Genomic DNA, 27,068 nt, shown 5'->3' on the forward strand with positions numbered 1-27,068 from the left:
TATGGCTTCTGTAGGGTACATAGCTTAAGATCACAAAATGGTTGAAATTGAGATTGGAAGGGACCTCTGGAGGTGATCTGGTGGAACTGCCCTGCTCAAGCAGGGGCAGCCAGAGCAAGATGATAAGTCCGTGTTCAGATGGTTTTGTGCCAGTGCTTGGTCACCCTCGTGGGAGAAAAGTGTTTCCTGATGTTCAGAGGGAACAACCACTGCCTCTGGTGCTGTCACTGAACATCCCTGGAAAGAGCCTTACTCCATCCCCTTTACACTCACCCTTCAGGTATTTGTATACATTAATAAGATCCCCCCTGAGCCTTCTCTTTTCCAGGCTGAACAGTCTCAATCTTTCCTCAAAGGAGAGATGCCCCAGTTCCTCAAACATCTTTGTGGCCCTTCACTGGACCACTGTTCTTCCCGCCTCCATGCTCCCCACCCTCTAGCTCTATGTCTCTCTTGTACTGCAGAGCCAGAATTGGACACAGTACTCCCAGTGTGGCTGGAATAGAGCAGAAAGATCACTTCCCTTGACCTACTAGCAACACTTTGCCTAATGCAGCCCAGGAGGCCATTAGTTCTCTTTGTGGACAGGGCATGCTGTTGGCTTTTCTGCAAAGCTGCTCTCCAGCTGGGTGGCCCCCAGCAAATACTGATGCATGGGGTTGTTATTTTCCAGGGGCAGGACTTTGCACTTAAAATTAATGAGGTTCAACCAAAGCCCTTGGATATGCATGAACTTCAGCGTCCCACATTTTCTGTCACTATGTTACCAACCAACAAAACTCAGATGTACTAGTTTATTCATCAAGGAAAGTCTCTCTAGGTCTGCATGTGGGGATATATTCACAGAGAGGAACCACACACCTCATAGCTACCGGTGGATGACAACAGGCTACTGCGTTGACCATGCTTCCAGTGCCAGAGAAGCTGCATTTTCACTCTGTCTCGTTCTCTCTCCACCATTTTCTGGCCATCCTGGAGCCTCTCCAGGCTCTGCTGGTACTCTTGCAGCTGCAGCGCCAGTCCCTGTCGGCTCCTCTCCAGCAGCTCCTCCTGGCACCCGCACTCCCTCTCCCGCTGCCCCAGACGGCGCTCCCTTGCCTCCTGCTCTCGCTGCCGCTGGTCACACTCACGCAGCCACCGCTGCTGCTCTTGCTGAAACTGCTGCTTCAGTTTGTGTATGTTGGCCAGCTCCACCTTTTGTTTTTCCAGATTCCGGTATTTTTCTTGGTCCAGAAGGAGGTTTAGCCGAGAACCGTGGCCCCGACCAGCCTTCTCACTCTCTTGCAGGAGTAGCCTATGGAGCTCCCTATGGCTGTCCTGGATAGCTAAAGCTGCCTAGACACCACAACATAATCAGACACAAATGTTTAATTATTAGCACTCATCCATTCCTATACTTTTTACATGGAAGCATTATATAAAAATGCTTCAACCTTCCATAATAGCCACACTTGATGCTTTTTGGGATGTTACTGCTCATGCAAGTAGAGAAAATTCTGTGTTCATGCATTTATCAAGAGCTGTTTCCCAAAGCACGCAACCATTTCAAGCACTTTTAACATGGCTACTGATTTGCATTTAGTATTACTATATGTTTATGTTACAGATGTGCATATGCACTTCAATTGCAGCTGGTGTCCTGTTCTGTCAGCAGATGTTAAGACACCTAGGAAAAAATATTTTTTCATGGTTAAAGAGGCATTAAAACACTGGGAATGCTACATGCAAAGTACTCCTAATACAGATGTGGCTTATCCAGATAAAACAGTACTGTTTCCAGCAAAGCTACCTTCAACCCTAAAGCTCTCCTCACTAACTTGCAACAGTGCAGTCCTACTAACATCAGTCCTAAAGGCACCTGCTGCCACAGCCATGTGCACCTGACTGAGATATCTGTGCCAGCAGAAATCTGCACTACAGTAATCATTTCAGTTTTGATATTTCGTTAGTTTATTTTACTACCTAGAGCGCTATATTCTGTCTTTCACAAGCATGTTGTGACACTCTTTGCATTAAAGACTGTGACATCATTCAATAGCACAAAAATAAATAATAATAAATTAAGAAAGAAACACAAGGAAGCCCTAGATCTGCTGAGGCACTTACTGCACAGCCAGTCTTCAAGAGCTGACATGAAGATCTACTCAGTAGACATTTTCAGAGACTTCCCACAGCCCTGTTACCCCATGCCATACACCCTATAAAGGCTTTTTAACTTTATGCAATGTGCAATTCCCACTTTTCTTGGCTCTTCCTCCTGTATTGGGTCAGTTCCAGTGATCTGTAAACAAAGCAAGGACTCGATCCTCTGCTTGTTTTTCTGCACCTATAATGCCAGTTGTCTGAATTATTAAGGCATGATCACAGTCTTTACTGCTCCTCTAATGTTAAGCTATCCATTTTTCAAGTTTTTAAAAATTTTGTCTGAAATACAAGCTTTTTAGTAGGCTTTTGCATTGCTTCAATCCACTTACTTCTAAGCCCAGAGTTTCCAGTTTTATTATGAAATATGTTAATGTGAAAAGGGTCCAAAAATTAAACATACTCAAATGAAACATTTTAAAACAAAACTATACAACTGCACCTAGATAAGAAAAAACAAGTGAAAACATTCAAACTTAGCATGAAAGAGGGAAAAACCTCAGAATAAGGCCCTACAGAATACATGCAATAATTAAGATTGCAATACCTAAATGGGGTTGAGTTTGCTACCTAAGCAGCAGAGGCACTGTTTACTAGTAGCCTGGAGAATATTCTAAACAAAATTCCTTTTTTTTTCAATATTTTAAAATAAAATTTCAGAAATCTGTATATGAAATAACATCATTCCATTTAAAGCCATCACTTTACTTTCTCCTAGGTTTTTGGATTGTATACATATCCTTTTTGGGGGAAGACTGATCTCCAAGCAAGCAAACATTCTTCAGTTCTTAAAAGAAACCTATCACTGATAGATTACATGAAAACTTATGCAAGTCAGTAGACATAAGTATCCACTGACACAATGTCTAAAAGTAGGGCAAGATGCAAACAAACCTTAATAAGTAAATTATTAAGACTAATTACAAAGTTAGCAGTGGAGTAGTCACCTGTATGCTGTACAAGAGACGGGTTAAGTTCTGGATTGCTTGTACAATCTAGAAAATAAAAGAGAAGGATTTTCAAAGGTTTGACCACCATTAACTAAATAGTTACTGCATTCTGTCTGGGGTTTAAATAAACTCACCTCTGTCCCTGTAGATCCTAGGAAATGCATACTTCCTCCCTAAAATAAACGTATGTTGCTTTAAAAAGTATTTTGCTTTAAAATTGTATCATCTAGGCTATTTTATTTTATTTTAAACTAGTGGAGACATTCATATCACTAATAGATGCAGTGCTGAGTCAAACCTTTTTGTGGGCATGTGAAAAAAGACAGAAGCAATAACCTATGAAGACTAATAATTCATCAACACTGGAGTTTCCGTGGAAATCACTGGAGAGTCTAAGCACAACTGTAAAAATAAAAATATTTCATCCACAATTTTAATCCTCTTGTGACTTATGCTACACAGAAAAGACATTTCCATTCATTCTTTGTTTACGTGATGGTTTTGAAATACAGAAACCAGACTTCTGTATATACAGCATAGTAGGTTTAGATTACTTATAGTAGGATGAAACAGCACAACACTTTTCAAAAACAGAAATATTAATGTAGCAAGACTATAGCAGAAGCTGCATTAGTGGGTTAACGCAAATGCCTTAGATGTGCTGTGTGGTACTGAGCAAAGGCTGCATGCCCACTGTACCCTGCAAAAGGCATCAGCATAGTTACTACTGTCCACTGCAGCAAGGCTCAGCCGCTTCACACTTTCCACCCTGCTCTCTTTTCCCAAGAAGCTTTTTAAATTTATGGGGTGAAGCCACCCATAATCCCTTCAGCATGAAGAACAGCTGCTCTGAGAAAGATAAAGTGAAACAGTGGAGAAATTAAACACAATCCCTTCAGAGGCTATGCTGAAAAGACTTCCTGTATGAGTTTTCTCTTTTTTTCCAGAGGTGGGCTTGGGGAATATTTGCTCTCTCTGATTCTCTTAAGTTCTCTACTGAGACTCATTTTCCATTACAGAGAGCAAAGCAGGTGCTCCATTTAGCTGTGATAACTGAAGATGAAAAAGGCCAGGCCCTGAAACACAACTCAACACAGACAAAGCTGGGGGGGAAAGGGAGCACCAGCTGTGGCTTTTCCTCCCCTTTTCTCTCTCATCAGCTCCAGTATTTCGCTGCATTCCCTCCCCACATCTTCACTTCCTTCTCCACTTCTCACTGCATCCAGGAGCCATATAACTCCCGAGCTCTGCTGTGAGAAACAGAGGACTTTGCATGGGTGCCTCTGCACAGCACAAGGACAGACACGGTGGAGCTCTGCTTTCCCTTGACTGGGCAGCCAATATAAGCAGCGGGCAAGGAGGAAGAGCTGGGCCAAGAGTAAGAGAGAAGAGAAGGAGATGCTAGCAGGGTGAGGTAAGGAAGAGTGAGTGTACAAAGAAGAGCTTACATGCTGAACAAGAGTGAGGTCTCTTTCAGTTATTTAAGCCCTTTTTAATATAGTAAAGGAAAGGGTACAGGGGGAATAAAGGTTTAACTGGCTTTGGCACAGCCACAGACTAGCACGTGGCCAGCCCAAGCACCTGTGGTCTGCTCTCTGCAGGACTACTGGAGCGCTGGAGGATGAGCCCAAGGCAGGTTTAGTCAAGTTAGTTTGGGTGACAGCAGCATCACCGCTGCACTGGTACAGCTTCAGCACAAGCCCTCTAGTTTCAGCTAAGTCTGGAGCCACACTTTCATCTGTTCAACCTGTGCTGTGAGCCATCATCACCTCCCTGCTGCTCTTCCCCAGCACCTTGTGTCAGAGAGATGAGCAGCAGTGGAGATGAGGATGGGCAGATCGCAGAGCAGGCTGTATGCTCCCTGCCTCAGAGGTGTGATTACAAGGCAGAAGCAGGGGTGACAAGATAAGGACATTCCATCACAGCTGACCACTTGGGACCTCGTGTGTTGTACAGGGTCTTCCTTCTGATGCTTGCTCAGCATCGAACCGCTCAGCTAGGGTCTTTTGCTTCGGCTGTCTGGCTCTTGGCTTCCCAGGCCAGCTGACCTGAGTCCAGTGCTGCCATCCCACAAACTCAGGACTGCACAACCAGAGACCGAAGGCAGGCATGAGAACAGCCTCCGTCCTCGAAAGCCCCTGGCCTTGATTGTTTTGTTTGGTCGTTCTGCCACCTCCTGGCAAGTCTGATTCTGACATGTTAAGATGTGACACGAGTCTTGCCCAAGGGCGAGCCCAGAACAATAACAGGGTGGAAGAATTTGCTGCGGACACCTATTCCAACTACAGCTCAAAGCAGGGCTATCTTCAAAGTTAGATGAGGTTGCTCAGGGCACTGTCCAGACAAATCCCCCAAACCTCCAAGGATGGAGACCCTACAGTCTCTCCAAACAACCTGTTCCTGCTTGATTACTCAGGTGGTGTGGGTTTTTTTCCATCTATACCATCAGAATTTCCCTTGCTGCAACTTGTAACCTTGGATGTCAATCCTTTTGCTGTGCAGCTCTGACAAACATCTGGCTCTGTCTTCTCTATATCCCCAATGGCAACGTTTTCATGTGGAGCTACTGGAACATTTAAGGGGCTAGAACTGAGCCCTCTATTAGGTTATTTTATTTCCACTCTGCTAGCTTCTGTGCTCCCTCACTTTGGACTTTTGTTTTTGTTCCATTTTTTCCACACACATTCTTCTTCCTACTCCTTCTAACACAGCAGTCTGGTAAATAAGATGATCTAAAGTTGAACACAAGGTGAGGCTATAGGGAGATTAGTGTATTAGCAGGAATCATTCAGAAATAGCTATGGAAAAAAACCAGCAAAGTTTCAGGGACACAAGCCCTCTTTCAGATCTGATGCTAAAACAGCATCCTAACACTAAATATCTCATTTTACTAGCAAACTTTGTGTTCCATTTCAAGTCATGTATCCTCTAATTTCATCTGTCCCCATTATTCCTTTCATGGTCCTGCTTCTCCACCTAAGGACTCAACAATTACAGTTCACTTTATTTCCACACAGTAATTATTCTGCTCTTACTCTAACACTCTGCTACTACATTAAATTTGCCACTCTTAATTTTGCCCAGAACTGACTTTTCATTCTGCTTTTTCCCCAGACTTGCTTATCAGTTACAGGACATTAAAAAATGGGCAGTTTCTCTAATTGCTGCATTTTGTTTTAATTCAAAATTCTGAAACAAGCTGGTGTAAAACAATCCATCCTATTTTATGTGCTTGCTCTCAGGAAGAAGTTCTTCCAATGCATAAGTCTTCCTTACATTAGTTGAGGTCTCTGTCATTGCAGGCAACTTTCATCCATCCTGTGATTAGGAGAAGGGAGCAGAGGGAATACTATTGTCAGGTCCACAGAGGAGGATGTATTGAATGATGACAGCAGAGAACCAAACTGACAGGTGGACAAGAACACTGTGGCTGTTATTACAACCTACTGATCTGCCAGCCCAGCAGGAAAGTTGTTCTGCATTTGGATTGCTTATGATTGCTCTTTAAAATTTCATTATTAGTTGCAGTGACCTCTGTTACATTGAATTATCTGGATTTGGGTGAAATGTGCCTATCCCATGCTTTTTGTTTTGAAACAGTCTTTTTGACTGAATGAAATGTAAATGAATACCATTTACATTCCCAGTGCTCAGAGTACTACATGCAACACAGAAAGAAAAAATTGTTTACAATACCTTATCCTCTAGATTGGCACCTGCCATTTCCTTCTCAATACTGACATCAACTTCAGATGATTCTTCAACTTCTTTTATTTCTGCATCTAACAAATAAAGCCCCAATAAAATGTAAGAAAAAGAAACAAAGGGGACACTTTTTTATGGCCACTCACAGAATGCTGAAAATAGAGATTTGTGTAATTTGGAGTTGCATAATGAATTCTAGGCTGGGACAAAAACAAGTTTGGAAGCCAGGATAGCACAGGTGGAACAATCCAGTCTTCCCACCTTAAAAATTAGCAGTGTTTCACTTAAAAAAGTTTGGAGATAAGTAAAATCATATAACTAAAAATGCTCTACAGCAATGTTTTTACAGGACTTTATTTTCATCTTCATTGCAAGAAATTCATGCTACCGTTTATAGCTGAAATTACTGGAATGTCAATCCTGGCTTTCAGGCCTTTTGATCAGTTTGGCTGATTTGGGAAATGGCCTATATCCTGCAATGTAGATTTCCTGTGCAGCTGGGGAACAACGATGAGAAATCATATGGAGATATGCAAATCTGACTCAATACTGCTGAAAATGTGCATGTGCTACAGAAAAGGTGCAGTGGATGCAAATTGTCCACTTACTTCAGTGAAGTTATATCACTGTCTGAGCATTTGCCCAAACACAACTTTTATTACATTATTTTCTATTGATTCTGCCATGGACTGAGAAAGCTTTCCAAAAAAACCAACCCAGTATCAGTTATTTTAGCTCTATGAATATGTAAAAGCATCAAATTTTACTCACCACCAGGGACAGATTCCAAGAGTTCATTGGCACTAAATCTCTGTTTCACACTTAATTCTTCAATACTTTCCTCTGGTGATCTGTCTGTTTCACTCACTTGTGATGTCATTACAGCAACATGGAGACTCTCAACTAGAGAAAAGAAAACATGCAGAATTACAGAGGGCCCTTAAATAGCTCCTTAAGACAGAAATCAGTGACAGAATCATAGAACCATTTAGGTTGGAAGAGACTTTCAGAGATCATCTTATCCAACACCCTACTCAAAGCTGGTCAAACTAAATAGGGTTGCTCAGAGCTTTGCACAGGCAAGCTTTTAACATCTTCAAAGATGGAGATTTCACAGCCTCTCTGGGCTGTGTTTTTGACCGTCCTTATGGTATATAATTTTTCCTTTCATTTAATTAGAATTGCCCATGTTCCAGCTTGTGCCTTTTGTCTCTTGTCCTATCAGCTCATTCCTCCACAAAATCTCTGGCTTCTCTCTAGCTTCCCCCTATTAAGCAGCTGAGGACAGAAATGAGATCCCACCAAGCCACCTTCTCTCAAGGATGAACAGTCTCAGTCTTTCCTCAGACATCACGTCCCCTAGTAATCTTGGTGTCCTTTGCTGGATTTGCTCCAGATTGTCAATGTCTCTTCTGTTCAGCGCAGCCCAGCACTGCTCACAGCACTTATACAACTCACCAGGGGTGAGCAGAGGAAGAATTACCTCCCTCAACTTGCTGGCAACTCTCCTCCTAATGCAGCAGCCTGGGAGGTAGTTGGCCTTCTCTGCCACAAGGGCAAATTGCTGTTTCATGGTCAACTTGCTGTCAAGCAGAACTCCCAGGTGCATATCTGCAAAGCTATTTTCTATCTAGTCAGTGTCCAGCCTCTATGAACACATGGCATTACCTCAGCTCAGATGTAGGACTTTGTTCTTGTCTTTGTCAAACTAAGGGTTTCCCTTAGTCTGTTTTCCCAATCTGTAGAGGTCTCTCTAGCACATTGATCACTTTGCATCATTTGGTGACAGCCATGAATTTGCTAAGAGTTTACTCAACCCATTGGTTAACTTCATTAATAAATATGTTAAACAGCATTAGTCTCAAGATCCATGCTTAAGGGAATCCTCTAATAACATGTTGCCAGCTGGACATCCTATCAGTGGTCACAATCCTATCAGCCCAGCAATCCAGCTGGTTTTCCATTCAGTTATGCAGTCCACATCTCACCAATTCAGCTGTAAGGATACTACAGCTAGTGCAGACAGTGTTGAAGGCTTTGCAGAAATCAAGGTAAACATGCATTGCTCTCCTCTCATCATAAAACCCCTTAGGTTGCTCAGACATAATTTGTCCTTGATGAATCCATGCTGGTTGTTTCCAGTTACCTTCCTGTTCTTCATGCTCTTGTAAATGGCTTTCAAGAGGATTTGCTCTATCACTGTCTGAGAGATGGCAGCGAGGCCAACTATTTTGTAGTTCCCTATATATTCCTTCTTGAAGATGGGTGTGATGCTTGCCTTCTCAAAGTCATCAGGAACCTCTCCTGATCACTGTGACCTTTCAAAGATCATAGAAAGTAGCCCCACAGTGACAATGGCCAGCTCCCTGAGCAGCCTTGGATTTATCCTATCTCATCTGGTGGATTTGTGTATATATCCAATTTGCTTAAGCACTCTCTAATTCTATCCTTCTCTACTGTGAACAACGCTTTATTCCTGTATAGTCTGGTATTAGCTCAGGGACTTAGTATTTCTGTTCTGGAAAATGATCCCCACAAATTGCCTACAGAGGAAACAACTGTAAATTCCTTACAGTTTCCTGAGGAGTCCTGAAATCCAATACATCATCAGCATCAACATCAGCATGACAGAAAGTGAAAATGAAAATTAGAAGTGGGTAGAATAAGGTGTATAAATATAGGCTTTAATTTTAGATAAAACGACATTTACTATTGCATCACTGATCTGCTGCGATCATCTGCAGTTGGGTCTGTATTTGACCCTATATGATTTTGATCTGTCACCAAATCAAGCAAGGTAAGTGAATGTTGGGGGGCAGATGCAATGTCATCCTGCATCCTGTGATCTGCTTCACAGGGTTGTACTGGGAGGATGACAAATACAGAAACAACCCTCAGGTGCAACCTAACACCATGTCCCGCCTGCTTATATATAATATTATGCACTGAACGTATTTCTTATCTTACAAGTTAGCAGGTGCCATCTCTTGCATCTGACAGTTAAAAACCTGAAATACTTCTCTCACATGCCCTTTGCCAAGTTTTGACACTGCCAGTTCTTCAGACCTGATAGAACTGCAGCACAATGCAACATGGCTGTGCTTTTTTTTACCTTGAATTATCTGCCCACGTAAAGAGCCACCAGCCCACTCTTCCCATGCAAACTCACCTTCTCTGAGTGCTGCTGCCAGCAGTGAAGCTGCCTGTGGAGTTTCTCCAAAATCAGGTTTGATAAGGAGACGAGGTTCTACATGAACATCCTCAAACCCACTCATATCTCCCAGTTCTGCATATATACGCAACTTCTCTTCCAGATAACTACAGATCTGCTGATCCTGGTTACTCAGTGATTCTGTCAACCAAAATTGAACACTGTATTTTTATCCTGCAGGCAAAGCACGTTCCTCATTCACCCTTCTAACCCTTATGCCACATAGACATTGCTAACTCAAGCCAGGCCTTTTTTAAGTGGCAGGAACCAAATTCATGCCATTGTTTGCTCTAATGAAATCTGGCACAGACCCTGGCAGAAGGTCAGACCAGTGCCTTACCATGATGAGGTGGTCTTATAAAAAATTATTAGGTCTGGGGACCTCAACTGCCTCCTGTTGCATTCACAATGATCAATGCCAGAAAAGCATTTGGCTCGGGCAGCCAGAAGGTATACTGGTTCAGTACTTCAACGTCAAAGATCATCATCTGCTCCCAGCAGACTGATGCCCTTCCCTGTGGCTCTGTACAGGAAGGACATGGCTGAAATTTCTTTCCTCCTCACAGCAGTATAAAGATGTGGAGGTTAGGTGTAAAAAAACAAAGAAGCGTAATTTCTCTCCATCAGCTACATATTCAGACAAAAATAATAATAGCAAAGGATGAAATGCCATAAAAAAGCACAAAGTCACACAATTACTGAAAATTTGCGGTATCTCCACAAACATGGAGTTAGCCGGCCCTGATGCTAATCTGGGAAAATCAGTGTTTATTCTGAAAGTATCCATTTTTCTCTTTCCTTTTTACTCATGGTAATGTAGCAAAAATATAAAGTGTTTGGAAAAAAAAAAATGTTCTTTTTCAATAATCTCAGACTAAACCATCAGACCACCTCATCTTTCTCTGCTGTGATTCTGCCTGTCAAGCTACTCTGAACCCACCAGCCAGTAAGGGCACATGACTCATTCACCCTGAACTCTCAGGATGCAGGAGCTCTCAAGGTGTCAGGAAAGGTATCACACCTTGATATTTCTGAATTCTGGATGCTTTGGCCTCAGCAACACGTCTGTCCTCATCAGATTCACTCATTTTTCTTTCTTCTTCTTCCTCTGGACAACTTCAAAGATGAAGAGCAAAGGTGGATAAAGAAAAATCTGCACACCCTATATTCATCTTCAGTACAGCGTTGCATAACAGAAAACAACATCAGCACCAACTTCTACTAAAATCCAGAAGCATGTCATTTGTCTGCTTCTTTAAAAAGCAGCAACTGGACATAAACCAGACAGAAGGACATATTTTAATTCTGTTAAGGCTGCATGGTGAAGTGAAAGGGTCGCTGGCCTTCATGCAGATTAACTGTGCTAAGCATAATTTTAAGCCCCATGAGGAGCAATGCTTTCCTTGCCATTCTTAAAGAGCTGAGACCAAAATAACAGGCATGATTGGGGATTTCCCCAAAATGGTTATATGGACACCTACAGGACTCTGGAAAGCATCCAGTGCCAAAGGCAAAGGTGAGGGAAGCTTACAATGGCTGCTAAGGACATCTAATGGAGAGTGGGATGGGTCTGCTGATTTAGTGGGAAACCAGAAGGGAGATAGGAAGTTCAGCAGACGTGATGGTGGAGTTTTGGAGTCTGTGAATCCCGAGCTCAGAGTTAAAAGACAACCTCATAGCATGAATCCAGTGCAATGCAGAACAGCGAGCACACTGCCACAATATCCAACCATCTCCTCTCTACTTTGGACTGACAGGATGAAAAACAAAAGCCTTTTCCTCTACCTTTCCACTGCATCTTGAATATGCCTCATCCAATTGTTACGTTCCTCTTTAGAGTTGGTATGAACTTCATACATCTCAGGCCCTGCAGATGAAGCACTAATCAGAAACATCCCCCTTTCTTCGTTGGCTACTTCTCTTACTATGAGCCTCTGAAGAGAGATAACAGAAGGCTTCTGGTCCTGGAGGAAACACACATAGCACTTGTAAATAATAAATTACCCTCTTTTAATACATCACACTTTTAGAAGAGCACAGTTTTTCAATTAATTGGACTAGTTCTAGGCCTGGTGTACTCAAGACTACACATGTTCTTGCCAAGTGTAAGAGGCTGAAAATTTTGAGTATTCAGACATCTTTTTAAACTATTCTTAGAAATACCTTACAGTATTTCCAAACAAGTAAGGCAGTGGGTATGTGTTAACAAGTAAAACTCAGAAGGTCAATGATACTGAGCCACAGTATTCATATAATGTTCACGTTCATATACTTTGAGAACTTCTCTCTTTGACCTTTCACACATTTTACTTGTTTACTATTACATTTGCAGTAATTCTTCTGCTTTGTTTTACAGAACCCGAAGTTTAAACTTATTTTAGATAATTGAAAGAGCCTGCTCTACTTCATTCCTTTATAATCAGATAAGGCATGACACTAAAAATGTAATTCTGTTAATTTCCATCCTTCTTCCTTAAAAGATAATTTTATTTTGAAAATAAACTCAATCTTGCATATACTGCATATTACTGGTCTGAATACACTACCAGGATTTTTATTTTTTTAAAAAAGAATAACCCAGAAAATAACATCACTTTTGAGAAATATACAAATAAAAGTGTAATGTGTATATTCAATCATCTAATAATATACTTACAACAGCTGCAAAGATGTATTTTTGATCTTTTTCATGTAAGAACAGTAGAATATCAGTCAGAAGCAGAGCTAAGGTGTCTTAAAATGAGAAAAGGGAAACAATGGTTTTTAATTAAAGCTATTACAATTACAGTTAATTTCGTCTTTTATCTTCAAAAAGGGAGAAGCCTTGATAAATAAATATCCCACAGAATCCTACAGTAAGCTAAACAGGAAATATCTAGATTAGCCTATGTTCTGCATGAAGAAACTGCGTGCCATAACTTTGTATGACCCAGGAAAGACCACATTTTCTGCTGCCTACCATTCTGCAGCACCATGCTGAGGCACTGGCCCAGGGGAAAAAGAAACCCTTGCTTCAGTGATAACACAGCTTCACAAAGCTACTCATAGGCAGCCTTGCAAAGACTAACCCACACAAATTTTGTTTTGCCTATGCTGTAACATACACTGACAGCAGTATTACACTGGTAAAAGTATTTATGAAATAATATAAAAAATAGCTTTATGAGGTTGCACAGAAAATACCAGTAAGCTTCAAAAAAACCCAACCCCTACATATGATTAACACAAAAATCAAATTCTGGGGTTGCACATACAAATCAGACTCTAACCAAATGTGCCTGCAGATTTTTTTTTCTACTGCGTATGTCCCAGTACCAGAGAAGAACAGCACATAAGTGATAAAGTATCTTGATTCTTAAACCAAACAATCTTCATATGTTATTTGCAAATAAAGTGTTAAAGGACTTTACTGTTCAGATAGAATACCTTTGAAACGACCAGTTGCAGTTTTCCAGTACACTAAGCCTTCATGGAGAAGAATCCTCTCTTTCCGCACCAAGTCTTGCTTCCTAAAAACATGGCCATTTTTCAGTTTTGTGTACGTTTTGTTTTCAGTTCTACTGAGAATTTCCAACAGCTTTTGCTTTTTCTCATACTCATTCACTTTCAAATCTACTGCTGCAATCATGTCCTTAATTAGACAAAGGGCTTTGCACAGGTCTTCATGTTCTTCTGTTCCTTCTGTATGAAATAAAAAATAAACAACATGTCAGTAGTTAGCATATTCAAGAGAAGACATTAGTCCTTACTTCCTGGCAACAATAACAGGATGCAAAGCTTAAATTGATAAATATGTCATTTTAAGTTGAAACTGGCAATCAGTTTACTAGAAATATTAGAGGCATCTATCTTTGTTTCACTTGCCTGTTAAAAGATGACACAATCCTCAGATTTACTCTTTAGGCAAAATAACACATTGAATAGTTTCTGACATATTTATAAGCTGTTAGCACATTTTAGAAGTTACTGGCTAAATAAGTCATATTACTCTTCTGACTAAGTGAAAAAACACCCTGAAAGAGGATTGCAAGCACAGAGGTTTTACATTTGGATATGCAACTTTCTACACCACTTATTGCCCATTTGTGGGGCAATATCTGTAATGTATTAATATTTCTAAAAAGTTCTACAAAATTCTAGAGTTCATTCAAACATGGTTTGAAGAACTGGAAAGCAATTTATTAAATGTTTGTTTACCCTTTCTTACAAGAGACTCCACCAGATTTAATTTCAAAGAAGGTGCAGATGCATGTCTGAAGTACTTCACCATTGCTATTCAAGATCGTTTCTTAAAACAAGTATGCTTTTCTGGACTTCTATGGCTTACCCAGCTGGAATATTGTAAATCTTCACAGTCTGGCCTTGACAAAGACGACATACACCAGACACCCTGTTTAGGTGACATCTGCCTTAACAGTACTTTTTTACATTGTCCTGGTTCTCTACAAAGCAGTGAATTTCATCTTTTGTTATACTGTAGTAGTGCATATTCCTTATATTAGAAACATACTAAGATTCTGGACATGAAGCAACACTTCAGTTTTTATTCACCTTTTGAGTATTGCAATATCCTTTCAACCAGAACAGGGTATTTGGTGATTCGCTGGGTGACAAGCAAGATGCACTCCGGGATTCCTCGGCGTCGTGCCAATAGGTTACTATTTCTCAGCTGCATAGATACAAATACATACTATAAGTAGCAAATGCATATTAAACCCCCAACTGACTAATAAGAAATACGATCCAAACACATTAAAATAACCTAAACCAAAACGCTGGGTTATCTGAAGCATCCCCAAGGAACAGTTGCTGCCCTGAGGGATGAGGTGTACTATAACAAGAACATGCGTGTAATACACACTGGATGCCAAAGGTTTCTAAATTTTGAAAGAAAAATACAATTTATCAGCTCAGTGGTAAAGAAGGAAAAATAATTGCCATTTTTGTTAGCTATTAAAAGTGATTTAATGTATATAATTTCAATCCTAAATCTAAGTAAAAGCTACCTATCTTTTCCCTGAGTATTTTGTCAATAGTGATCGCATTTCCACGTAAACTTACTTTAATAAAATTCTGGAACTTCTTGTTTTGTTGCAACTCTTTGAAGAGATTAACAGCTTCTTTCTGATGGCTGCAAAATTGTCCGTATATTTCCTTCATTTTAGTTGCATTTTCCTCTGAAAACTGGAGAAAGTAATAAGTGGATTGTGCTCAACATTGTGCCTAACAGGAAAGTGTATATCTTTAATTAACGTACAGATACTGAAATGTTATGCTATTTGTTTGTCAAGTTCTCTGCATTTCACTATCAGGGCCTGTCACTACAGGACGAAAACAGGCTAGGAGAAAGAAGAGAAATGTAAGCTGGAGAGAGCACACGTGACCTCCACTACCTGCCAATATCAGCTAGAACAATTATTATAACAATATTCCCTTCACCTCTTTGCAAACACAATCCCTTTGAGGTTTATTTGTATTTGTCTGATCTCCACACTGCCTACAAGATAACGGTTCAGCTTCTTTATGTCAGTGGAGTGAAAACTGACTGACTGAAGGTGAAAAAATGCAATCTCCTCATTGCAAGGAACTTAAGTGTGACCATCAAGCAGTTAGCTGTTCAATGACCACCATCAATATGCCATGAGCACCCCTCCTCTAGTGAGCAGCAACTCAAGATGCACCATGACAGAATGCAACAATAAATTAACTGGTAGTTTATTTTCCATCATCAGTCAATTCTTCACACTTCTGCTGAGCTGTTAAAAAAGTAAATCCATTGCTTCCATTTTTTGCAGTCTATGGTACGATGGCAGCAGCCTTCTACTATGAACAGGATCAAGTTTATTACCTTCCTCATCACTTGTTCCATGTAGGAAGAAATTCATCCCAAGTACACCCCAGTTACCTGTCAGTAATTAATTTCTCTTGTTGCTGTTTCCCTCTGCAATAATCTGGAGGGGACAGTCGTTGAATTTTATGAGGCAACCACAGCCCTCTTCCTGCCCACACAAGTTGTAAAGTCAAGAAATTGTTTAATTTGGGAACCTTGAGTACATAAAGGATTAAGAGAGATTATATGGCTACCTGCTGCACAAGGATGTCTCCAATTCTGCTGATGACAAAATTACGTTCATTCCCTGCTTCACATGATTCTTGGCGTCTCTCCTTCATTCTGCAGAAGAATTGCCTGTGCATCTCCAGAAGCTCATCCAAGCAAGGGAATATTCTGTCCACTGTGCTGTGGTCCAGCTGCAGTTCTTCCTTCATCCCTTTCCTGAATATTTCAGACATAATGAAGAGGGTATGGATGTGATGCACTTCTGTTTGCATCAGCTCTGCAGTATAAAAGAATAGAGCATAGTATAGTAATCAGCTGAACATTTTGCACAACTGCTAAGGATTCAAATTAATAAAGATTTCCAAATAGACATTCATAATAATTTGGTTTTTGTGAGCCTCAAACCTAATAGACTATATCAGCAGGAAGACTTAATTTATCTGGCCCTGGCACAGTTCTCTCAAGTGCTCCCTGTTGAACAAACTGGGGTTGCAACTGCTTGAGCTTGAGGATCAGATGAGGTCCTTTCCAACCTCAACCGTTCTGCAAACAGGGTAGACATGTCTCTGACAGTTACTACTCCCCACTTCCTTAGCTCTCAGACACATTAATTTCTGACAAAAATGTACTTTGAACATCCTTATTATTCTGAGTTGCTGCATTCATTCTTCTGGACATAAAATGTGTAGATTCTCTATTTTCTACAACAAATTGTTATTAAACCTACACAAAGCTTTGAAACACTGACCAAAAATTACATCCTGCCTCTTGATGACATCCTTTTCCTGCTTGCTGCAGAACACTGGATCCACAACAAGACTCCAGGACTCTGCCTCAAACTCTTGTGCATCTGTGCAGAGATCAGTCCACTGAGACAAATCCACATAATCTATGACAAAATGTATATCTCATTAACACCAGGCAAATGAACAGTAAGGGAACATGTTCAGATCTATTCGAATAGTAAGGGGAACACATCACAGGGATGAACTTTAGACAAGGCTTCTGCAAACATTGGCAGTGGCTTTACATCAGAGAAGCTCACCAGATGTAAGCATAATTACCAAAGTGTTGAAATGTAAATGTGACAGTGAGAGAGGAGAAAAAAAAAACAAACAAACAACAAAACAAAACCACACCCTCCTTTTCTCAGATTAAATCCTATTTATACTTCTTTGTTTGAATAAACTTTTTAAAATTTAAAAATAAACTCCAGCATTTTCAAAAGTAGATGCCCAGTGAGAGATACCTTCACCATCCTTTGTGAGTCAATGTCCTTCACCTTTGAAATTCAGTCTCACACCTAGCTACAGAAAAAGCCTATTACCATTCACTTCACAAGGAAATGTAGCAATTTTAGGAAGGCAGTTCACCAGCAGGAAGCACGATATTTGGACTACTCAGGAAATACAAGTGATGCAAGTTTACATTTTGCAGTGTACACTGTCAATTGAGTTGTATTTAAAGACTAATATATCTGATTGTATCATTTTAATGAGACACACTTGTAATTATAAAAAATAGGTGCTCTACAGTTCTTATAAGAGATGAAGTGGCTTCCTATATAAACTAGGGATTTTTTCTGTTCTGCACTGTTATTTCCAATTTCCAATACAAGTTATAAAATGCAGTGTCTGTGCAATGCTTCCCACCTTCCATCATAAAAGAATCCATTGAAGTGAAGGTCCCTAGTGCTTGTAACATCTCTTCAGAGCGTGACTTGGACCTCCAGGTGCTAGCCTCAGAATCTTGTTCAGAAAATGGCACAGATCTTCTACAGCAGAGAAAAAAAATAAATTAAAAAAAAAAATCCCACATTTGTTTAATGGTTTCAATTTTCCAAGAAATGCTGAAGAATGCATTCAGCATAGCTCCCTGGCAGCTGCCCTCTACCTTTCAAAACTAGCACTAGGGACACTTTTAGACAAGAAGTGGGACTGTTGTAAGACTTCCCTTCCAGCAGACAGTCCAATAGGCATAGAGGAAGAAGGATGCACTGAGGAGAGCATCATCTGTGAAATGTCTCCAGGCAGGGAATCTGTGAGGCAAAGCACAACACAACATTCTGATAAACCGAGTAGAGTATGTCATCAACAACACACTGACACTGAGAAATGCTAACTGGTGTTCATATTGACCTGCACTAGGTATCATAAATGTCCACTTGCCATGGTACGAGATGGTGATACTCTCTAAGGGAACATACAAATAAGCCTCAGGCAAAGTGGAATAGCTCTGGCATGGATATTATTGAGAAGAAAACAATATCAAAACATACATGCTCTAACATTGCAACCTGACCACAGGAGACCCAAATATTTGTACATATGGTAAATTATGTACTCAAAAAGCACAAGACAGAATGAGTAGTTTTTATTTTCATTCTCACTGAAAATAAAACATAGCAAAGCTTCCATTTTAGTAGAAAATGAGTTAATTCAACAGTAATTTATTAAAAAAAAACCTAGTAATGTTAGAGACACATGCACTTACGTACTTCCTCACAGACAGTGAAATGAAAAATAGAAACACACAAACTATGTAGGATAGTTCATGCCATTCATGCTGTGATTTTTAGACAAGAGTTAACTTAGAAGTGCTAGGTTTACACTTCTTAACTTACTTGTTACACCAGCTTTGGGTTTGTTTTTATTATGGTACCTCTCCTGGGATTTCTGAAAAAAGAACAACTTATGAAATTGCAATTTAATCATAGCTGTTAACATAATGAATAGTCAAGTCAGTATTCCACATATCATTACACAAAAGGGTTTCAAGAACATGGTCCTAAATTATGGTCCTATTTTTTAGGATAACAATATTCAAAGTAGAATGGTATTATATGTACTACAATACAAAACTTAATCTGTTTGTTCTAAACTGAGTCACTCAGTTACAGCATTTCTCTGTATGAATATTACCTGTGAAGGCTGTAAGAAAAGGAGTTCACAATCAGGGCTTTATGTTCAAATAAGCTTGACATATTTGTGTCAGGGCAGGAACCCCAGGTATCAAGAGGCAGAATCAATCCCCCTTTTGTAGTGGACTTTTGCAAACCTGTAGCAAAAGCCTGCTGTGTTTAGGCATGTATTTTACTTGAGGTGGCTCAGTGTACATTTTCTTCACCTCGTTGAGATGGTGGGGGCTTGTGCCTCCTCTCGACAAATAGCCCACCAGCCTGAGTAATTAAAACTGCCAGCTCAGCTATTCTAATGCCCTAAAGTTGCCCAGAAATTTGTGCAAGGCTATGACATGACAACTATAACCAAAATAAATAAAACCTGATTTATGTCCAGTTCAAGGCTTGTTTATGCAGAAGAGAATGTACAGAAACGTTCTCCTTGCAAGGCATCATAATGCAAACCCCAGCTACACTAGAAAGACACACTCAACCAATCAGAAAAATGACCTGTATTACTGTGGCACACTTCTCTGCAGGTCCCATTTTATTCCATGAGGGCAGAAGCCTTACACATCTGCTTTTGAAAATTATGTCTTTGTCATGATAGCCAAACCACACACGTATTCCTACTTAAAAGAATGCAGTATCCATCAGCACCAGTGCTGATTTTGCCCTGTTTACAGTGGCAGCTGAACACTGGGAGTGACTGCCTAGGCAGGCTGTGGAATCTCCCCCTCCAGAGATTTTTCAGAACAGGTCAGACAAACATATGCCCAAACTGTTAGCTAGAAGTCAGCCTGACCAAGAGTAAGGAGACAGACTAGGTTGCCTCTCAAAGTCCCTTCCATCTCTGCTTTCCATTATTCCAAACATGGAAGAGCACCCCCTCTATAAAAGGGGCTATAAGTGATTTAAAGTGGCCTTTCTTTTCAATTCCCTTTGCATCCCTCCAGGCACATCATTTCACAATTCAAGCTTGAATTCTTAAAAAATAAAAATATCTCTTTAAACTGTTTTTTGACCCTCTTATAAAAACTGTTGTTCAAGCACAGTGCTTACTCTGTTTCTCACATTAGATATTTTGACAGCCTTGCAGCCCTTTGCATATAGACACTAGCCTGGGCAGGCTGTGTGTACTTTCTTTTTTCCTTCATGATTCCAGACTCCTTGGAAAGCAGATATGCTCTAGTAAGAATGGTGTGGTATAGGAGGTTACCTTGGTGCACACAGGAGCACCCTCCTTGCAGCTCTTATGCACAATCAGGTTGCAATCTGAAAGAAAAGACACATTTCAAAGCCTGGCACCAAACACTGTCTCTAGCCTGGAGAAAATGTTACTCTGAGGCTTCATCTTTTTCCTGTCTCCAGGTCCACTTACTAAATAAGCCCCGAGGATGCTCTGATGTTAGAGCCCCTGGGAGGAAAGGTGTTTTTGCCTAATGTCCTGGGGTTAGGAGATAGCCGTGGCACCTTCTGAAGCTGCCACCTGCCAGTTCTCCTCCCTCTATCCTTGCCAATCTCAGCTTGTTACACAAAGGAGGTACTTCCAAACCTAGGAAAGGTTTCTTTTTGAAACAAAACACTGAACCACAACCTCAATTCTGGATTCAGAGCTCTTTAGGTTCACATGCAAAAGCCAGCAATTACTTACGAGAGCACTGCAATGACTCTTTTCCTAGGAGGGCTTTTTCACAGGCTATACATGAAATAACTCCTGAAAAGGTCCCATTTGTAAAATTGTGTCTGTTCAGTTTCTCTTTATCTTTGTTATCTTTATTTTTTGTCTTCATCCCCAACAGCAGAGGCAGGAAAAGAGGAAAAAAAAAAAAAAGGGCATTAGAAAAGAAGACAGAGCGATTCACTCTTAAAAACACTAAAGCATTCTCTTTCAAGAGGAAAGTATTATAAAATATTTATTCCCTGTCCTTGAAGACTTGTAACAGTATATTGTATTATTACATTCAACATTGTTGAAGTCTGAAATTATGCAGGCATTGGTTTCACTGGCAACTATGCCAGCAAGCATTACCCAGGAAGACTGGCAGCAACACAATTATAAAGCTGTAAACAGGGAAGGGCCAGGAGGAAAAAAAAAAAGTGTTGCTAACTCACTGCACACACAAATATCAATGCCTACGCTCCCTGAGGCATGCATGCAAACTCATACCTCTGAAATTAAAGCTGCAGTTACGTAAATTTAGAGAACTTCAGATCTTTGAACACTTCAGAAATAACTTATTTTTAATGACCATTAATTAATGTAATAAATTCTGCCTATTTTTACAGCACTCATGTTAGTGTGTGCATACATTTCTCTAAGCAGCCCTGGTAGTTACCCTTTAGAAGACCACACAGACACAGGCTAATGTATGGCTGCTGGACCAGCCATACACATTCACAGCCAGCTCTGCCGCTCTTGCAGATATCATCCCAGCCAACCAGTTTCACATCCATGTACATTAGGATACCCTGGGGCACAGGAGGGTGTACTAGAAAGCCTGAAAAACTGCTGAAAGGCCAGCTAGAAATATCCCATAGGCAAAATCCATCTCTCAAGCTGTTGACTGATGCCATTAATCTAAATTTCAGATGTCTTAAAATTAAACCACAGATGTTCTAAACTACCTTCCATAGTATACATGTGCAGGCCTTGAATCTGCAACTCTTTAAGCAGTGCTTACTCATGCAAGAAGTCCCATTAATTTCATATAAGGCAAATCCAACTTATTAAGTGACAAATGTAGAAGTTACAGACTCAATTACTTATTGACAGTCATTGCAAGAACAGGACCATACCTCTTAATTTTATTTAACAAAGTATTTCTTTAAGGTAATCCAAACATTGAAACTTTGGCTAAATTGCCAAATGAGATTATTAATAACATGTAAAAAATGGCAAGGGAAAGAGTTGATATTGTTCACTTAAGGCTGCTATTTAAAAGGAAAGCCATTTTTTTAATCTGAAGGTCATTTCAGGGCATACTGCATATGCTTTAAAATTAAAAAATAAAGATACATTTCCTTCCTATTATTTATGTGGTTTTGTAATAACATCTTTACATAAAAATATAGATTATAATCTATAATTTATTTAATTACAGTGACATAATTATACATAATAACATAGACATAATCCCAAATTACCTTGCACTTATTCCGTGTACTGGTCATTCTGTTCATCAGAAAGCTGAAAGTACGACTCACTTTATATTTTTCTGACTCATTTTTTGAGGGTACAATATAGTTATTCCATTCTTCTTCCTGAATCCTAAAAAAGAGACAAGCAGAAAAAAACTGATTCTAGTGGGAAAAGTGCCTTAAAAGAGATCAGAATCTGGACAGTGCTTGTTTCACCTAACAGTTGCACCTGCATGTTTTAATGTGAGTTTAGCTGATGCTATTAAAAAGACTGCGACCCCTCCTTTATAAAAAGGAGTAAACAGCAGCCCATGGAGCTGTCTGAATGTAAAATGTGTTACAACCTTGCCCAAATCATGGATGGTATTAAAAGCCCCCTTAATTTTATCACAGTGTTTTGGACAACAGGAGCACATCCCTGCAGTGCACAGCGCTCAGCACATCCCCGCTGCAGGATATGCACGGTGAAGACAGTGTAGGGGCAGCCAGGCTGAGCTCAGCTCAGGGTCTAGGTGTGGGCACACAGATCCCCTGGGCAGGGAGTGCTCCCCGAAATCAGTGCTGAGCACCCTGCTGCAAGGGGTGCTGAGGCCTCTTTCCCACTCTGCTCCCTAGATGGCATTCCTGCACAGACCCATGCCTGGCCTCAAAAAGCAGGGACACAAGGACCCCCACACCACAGGGACCAGAAGCACCCACACCCACGGGAAACACTCATGTGGGATGACTGATGAAAGTGTGTCCTGATTTGAGCCAGGATAGACACAATTTTTTTCTAGTAATTTTACTTTTTAGTCAAGTCTCTTCGAAGTAGCTGCATTTGCTGAAATTAACAGTGTATTTAACAGAATTGTTAACAGAATTAACAGAAGTGTCTGCTTCTAGAATTGATGACAATGTTTTAGTTACAGATGGGGAATGGTGTGCAGAACCAAGGCCACTGCTTGGTGGCCTTGCAATCTTATGCAATTAGTTTAATTGCCGACCCAGTATTAACCCCTAACAGGGTGATTTTGAAGTCAAGCCTATATTCACCTTTTCAGAAAAGGTACAGAACTCACAGAACCTTTACAGTGGAATTCAGCTACCGTGCAAAGACTCTGTACCACAGTAATTCCCCAGGCAACCCTACCTGCTGGCATCAGGGGAGCCTAGTATGCTGATAAGCTGCACATTTGGAGACATCATGGCTAGACTCTCTAATAAACATGAGGATCTGAAGGTCCCCTAGAACTGACAAATTTCATATTTGATACCCTTGGCCAAAAATCTGTCACTTTTTTGACAAACAACTGTCCTTTAGTGAACTGTGCTCATTATAATCTCACTTTTATAATAAAACACACCTCCATCCCAAAAGCTACCCACCTCCCAGGGGACAACCACCCCTCAATGAACATGCACCCTGAATCTTCTTTAGTCTATCTCTTTGAAGGCAAAGCAAGAGAATTTTACAGCAGTCATGACAAAGGTATGTATTACTGGAGTCCTTCAAGCTCCACCTGTAAGATAACAATCCTATAAAATTGACCTAAGAGCAGAAGGATGTCAAGGAAGATGCCATCCATGTTAGGGAAGATAGCATCACCAGGCCCTTGCCAGGATTACCCTTGACTTCTGGGATGAGTTGAGGGGCTGAGACTCTAGTCCCTCACAAAGGAACACCTTTGGCTAAGATCTGAACATGCAGTCACACCAAGTGCACCCCAGGAAACTTAGAAACCTCCCTAGAACTCCCTTTTCCCTTTTCTCTCCCTTTCTTACCACTTTACCCATTAGCAGTTAGGGTGTATTGCTCATATTCTTGGTATTTGCACTTGCTTTGTAAACAGCTAATTTATCACCAGCAACCCAAATGACTTGTGTATCTGTTGCTGCAATAAATTGCACTATTGTTTGACCTAACCAAAAGTGCTGTCCCTGAACACAGGGACCAAACCTTTGAAGTGTGGCCGTGCTAGCTCAGGTATGTGCAGTGGGCAACTGGTGTAATGTCAGTAGTGGCTACAGATCTGTGGTGGTCCAACAGGGATGCTGGCATGACTGGATGACTAACACTGCTTTAGGCAGCACTTAGAAACTAATCTCAGCCACCCTCAGCCCCTTTGATAGCTGAGGGTCAGCTGGAACAGAAGGGGGCTTAGTTTCTGCCAAATTACTTCACTCTTCTTTCTAACACGACAACTCATGGGGGGCACAAGCACCCACACCCACAGGGGATGAAAGGAGCAGTACCCGCAGGGGACACAAGCACTCACATCTACAGGGGCACAAGGAACCCACCCACACCTGCAGGGGAAACAAGGACCCACACCCACAGGGGCCACAAGGACCCATACCTTTTCTCCCCGGACTGCTCAGGCAGACTGTACGCTCTTTCTGCAAGACAAAAGCAGTTATTGGGCACTCCAGCTGCAAGGTCATCAGGTTTATTTGAAATGCACAACCTCTACCAGACCATAAGCTTGTCATTAAGGGCTTGCAATGTCATTTGGAAATTAGGAAAGCAACAATGTATTACACATTAGAAGCAGCTCTGCCTAGGGTAAGACCACTGCCTACTAAGCTTTGGTTAGTTGACAGAATCTGTCAGAACTGAGATGGGCATCAGTGAAAGCCACTGCAAACAGTCACTTTTTAAAAATAACAGAAAACATTTTTCTTAACAACCCAGACTTGAATGATTCACACTTCATTTTGCTTTTTACATAATTTGATATAAAATGTCTTAATGACATTCTTCTAACATTTTCAATTACCTGTCTTATGCACTTTTATGTATAGTATTTCAAAATTTTAAACCCCTCTACATAAAGAGAAGTGTTACTAGCCTATGTACCGCACAAGATATGTAACGTTGTTACAAGTTTACATCTTAGAAACAGCAGAAGATGAAGATCATTGTCAACAAACTGTCTAAAAAGCAAAATAAAAGAAAAATAATTCAGTTTGGTAGTTTTGGAAGGAAAAAATAACATGACAGAGATATCTCTACCATCTCCAAATTAGAAAACATTCCATTTTGCAGACATTTTTTTGCAAAGCTACCACTTGTTCAGAAACATACTTACATACTTGCCTAAGTGACAGCATCAGACTATGCCTTCTTTGAAGTCAGATACAAACTGGAACATGCTTCACTGAATGAATCAATGTGTCTTTAAATAAACGCAATCTTCAGGTTAGTGAGAGCTAGAATATTCACCAAAGAAGAAGTGAAACTAAAAGGGCATTTCAGTCAGTTACCAGGCACAACCTGTGCCACAAGATGCTTTCAGAAGAAACAATGGCCGTGTACTCATGGCAGATGAAGACAGCCTCAGGCAAAATAGTGCAGAGGGCTTGGCACTCAGGTCCTTAATACAAGGCCAGAGCAGAGACACTGACTTAAGAGAGCGAAAGAGCCTGAAGGAGGGATCGAACACTGTTCATGAGCACATCATCTACAGAACAGGGACAAATCCTTTCCTATTATAGCCTAGCAATACCTTCTCAAAGAAAAGCAGGTAGTTGTTTTAAACCTGAGCATACTGAAAAGCTTCCATTAGAAATGGATGGTGATTTCCCACTTTCTTCTCATACTTCCTGTTGCCATCTGCATTTGTCTGCCTTGTCATGTGTTTCATTGTATAAGGTCAGCTGCACCTCTCATCTACGTAACTAAGCCCTGAGTGAGATGTCCAAAGTGCTGGCAGATGGGCAGAGGGAAAGGGGCAGTGTTTCAATGTGCAAACACCTATACAGACGCAGACACAATCCATTTAAAGCTTGCAGAAATCAGGATGAACTACCTGACCTAGATTCTTGGACCAAGATTTTGGGCTAGTCCTTTTCACAGACACGACTGCTCAAGGTGAGCACAGCTGTGCCTGCAATCATCACTGTCAGCTGCCAAACACTTCCTTCAATGCTCCTATCCTTGCAGAATGGTGGCAAGGAAGAGAGGAGATAGGAAGTGCTGGTGGCAGGGAAGCATCAACAGGAGTCTCAGCAGGCCACCAGCCTCCCTCCCAGCAGCACACCACATCTGCGGTGGAGGGTGCAGAACAGCCTGTTTCCAAAGCATGGACAAGAAAGGGTTTAATCCTTCTCACAAGACAGGTAAGGGTCCAACACTATCTGACCCTGGAGAAAGGAGAGAAAGAATGAACGTGACATGGGCCTGAGCCCAGATCAGGTCAGAGCAGGTAATGGTGTCTGGATGAAGATGAATGGGCTGTGACCTCAACAGTCCCTTAGCTGGAAGGTCAAAGGAATTCTCTTTTAACTAAGCACGTGCCACAGGGCTTTGCTGATCTGCCATCCTCTCCTTCTGTGACATACTTCCCTCTTTTTCTTCTGCCCTATTTTGCCAAGGACTTATGACCTAATCTGTTGGATACAAATGGTTAAGTGATGGGTAAAACTACAGGACAGCTGTGTGTTGCAGGTTGTAGCACATACTCCTCCTTACAAGGGGACACAAAATCTTACAGTGAATTTGAGCAACCACGAACAAGTTATTTGCTGCACTGCTTAACACAGTTTCATAAGGAAAAAAGATAACCTGCATGCTTCACAGAATGTCTGCCCATCAGTTTTTTCTGTCTTGCCTTTGCAACAGCTTTTTAATTTCTTGATGAGTTTAAAGGTTAATTATAATATGTCCACAATCTTTGTGTTTTCACATTCATTGTCATAGAATCACAGAATGGTTTAGGTTGGAAGGGACTTTCAAAGATCATGTAGTCCAACTCTGTACCATTGGCAGGGACACCTCCCACTAGACCAGGTTGCTCAAAGCTCCATTCAACCTTGCCTTGAATACTTCTTGGGAGGGGGCATCCACAGCTTCTCTGGGTATCTCTCCCATCTGGTTCATCTTAACTCACACGTCCTGCCTCTTGCTTAGGACTAGTGGAAAGCTAAAGTTATTCCATAGAGACAGACAAGCTGGAAGTACGGAAATACACAGGGTTATAG

The 27,068-nt window shown here is 40.9% G+C and overlaps 1 protein-coding gene across 2 annotated transcripts in view; it reads right to left on the reverse strand.

Moving 5' to 3' along the window:
- The window catches only part of ARHGEF28 (Rho guanine nucleotide exchange factor 28), a 121,395-nt gene that overhangs the window by 19,584 nt on the left and 74,743 nt on the right, over window positions 1–27,068 (reverse strand). For both annotated transcript variants that reach the window (XM_051642984.1, XM_051642983.1), the window contains 21 exons: window positions 24,446–24,485; window positions 22,113–22,236; window positions 20,620–20,752; window positions 20,185–20,240; window positions 18,690–18,741; window positions 17,960–18,104; window positions 17,719–17,840; window positions 16,815–16,955; window positions 16,093–16,343; window positions 15,070–15,192; window positions 14,560–14,677; window positions 13,435–13,689; window positions 12,665–12,741; window positions 11,794–11,972; window positions 11,030–11,124; window positions 9,967–10,149; window positions 7,569–7,700; window positions 6,789–6,874; window positions 3,227–3,265; window positions 3,090–3,137; window positions 862–1,335 (listed from right to left, as the gene is read on the reverse strand). In XM_051642984.1, coding sequence (XP_051498944.1) covers window positions 862–1,335; window positions 3,090–3,137; window positions 3,227–3,265; window positions 6,789–6,874; window positions 7,569–7,700; window positions 9,967–10,149; window positions 11,030–11,124; window positions 11,794–11,972; window positions 12,665–12,741; window positions 13,435–13,689; window positions 14,560–14,677; window positions 15,070–15,192; window positions 16,093–16,343; window positions 16,815–16,955; window positions 17,719–17,840; window positions 17,960–18,104; window positions 18,690–18,741; window positions 20,185–20,240; window positions 20,620–20,752; window positions 22,113–22,236; window positions 24,446–24,485 — 2,873 coding nt within the window. The remainder of the gene's footprint in view (window positions 1–861; window positions 1,336–3,089; window positions 3,138–3,226; window positions 3,266–6,788; window positions 6,875–7,568; window positions 7,701–9,966; window positions 10,150–11,029; window positions 11,125–11,793; window positions 11,973–12,664; window positions 12,742–13,434; window positions 13,690–14,559; window positions 14,678–15,069; window positions 15,193–16,092; window positions 16,344–16,814; window positions 16,956–17,718; window positions 17,841–17,959; window positions 18,105–18,689; window positions 18,742–20,184; window positions 20,241–20,619; window positions 20,753–22,112; window positions 22,237–24,445; window positions 24,486–27,068) is intronic.

The sequence above is a fragment of the Apus apus genome, chromosome Z (genome assembly GCF_020740795.1).
Source record: "Apus apus isolate bApuApu2 chromosome Z, bApuApu2.pri.cur, whole genome shotgun sequence".
NCBI classification, from domain to species: domain Eukaryota; kingdom Metazoa; phylum Chordata; class Aves; order Apodiformes; family Apodidae; genus Apus; species Apus apus.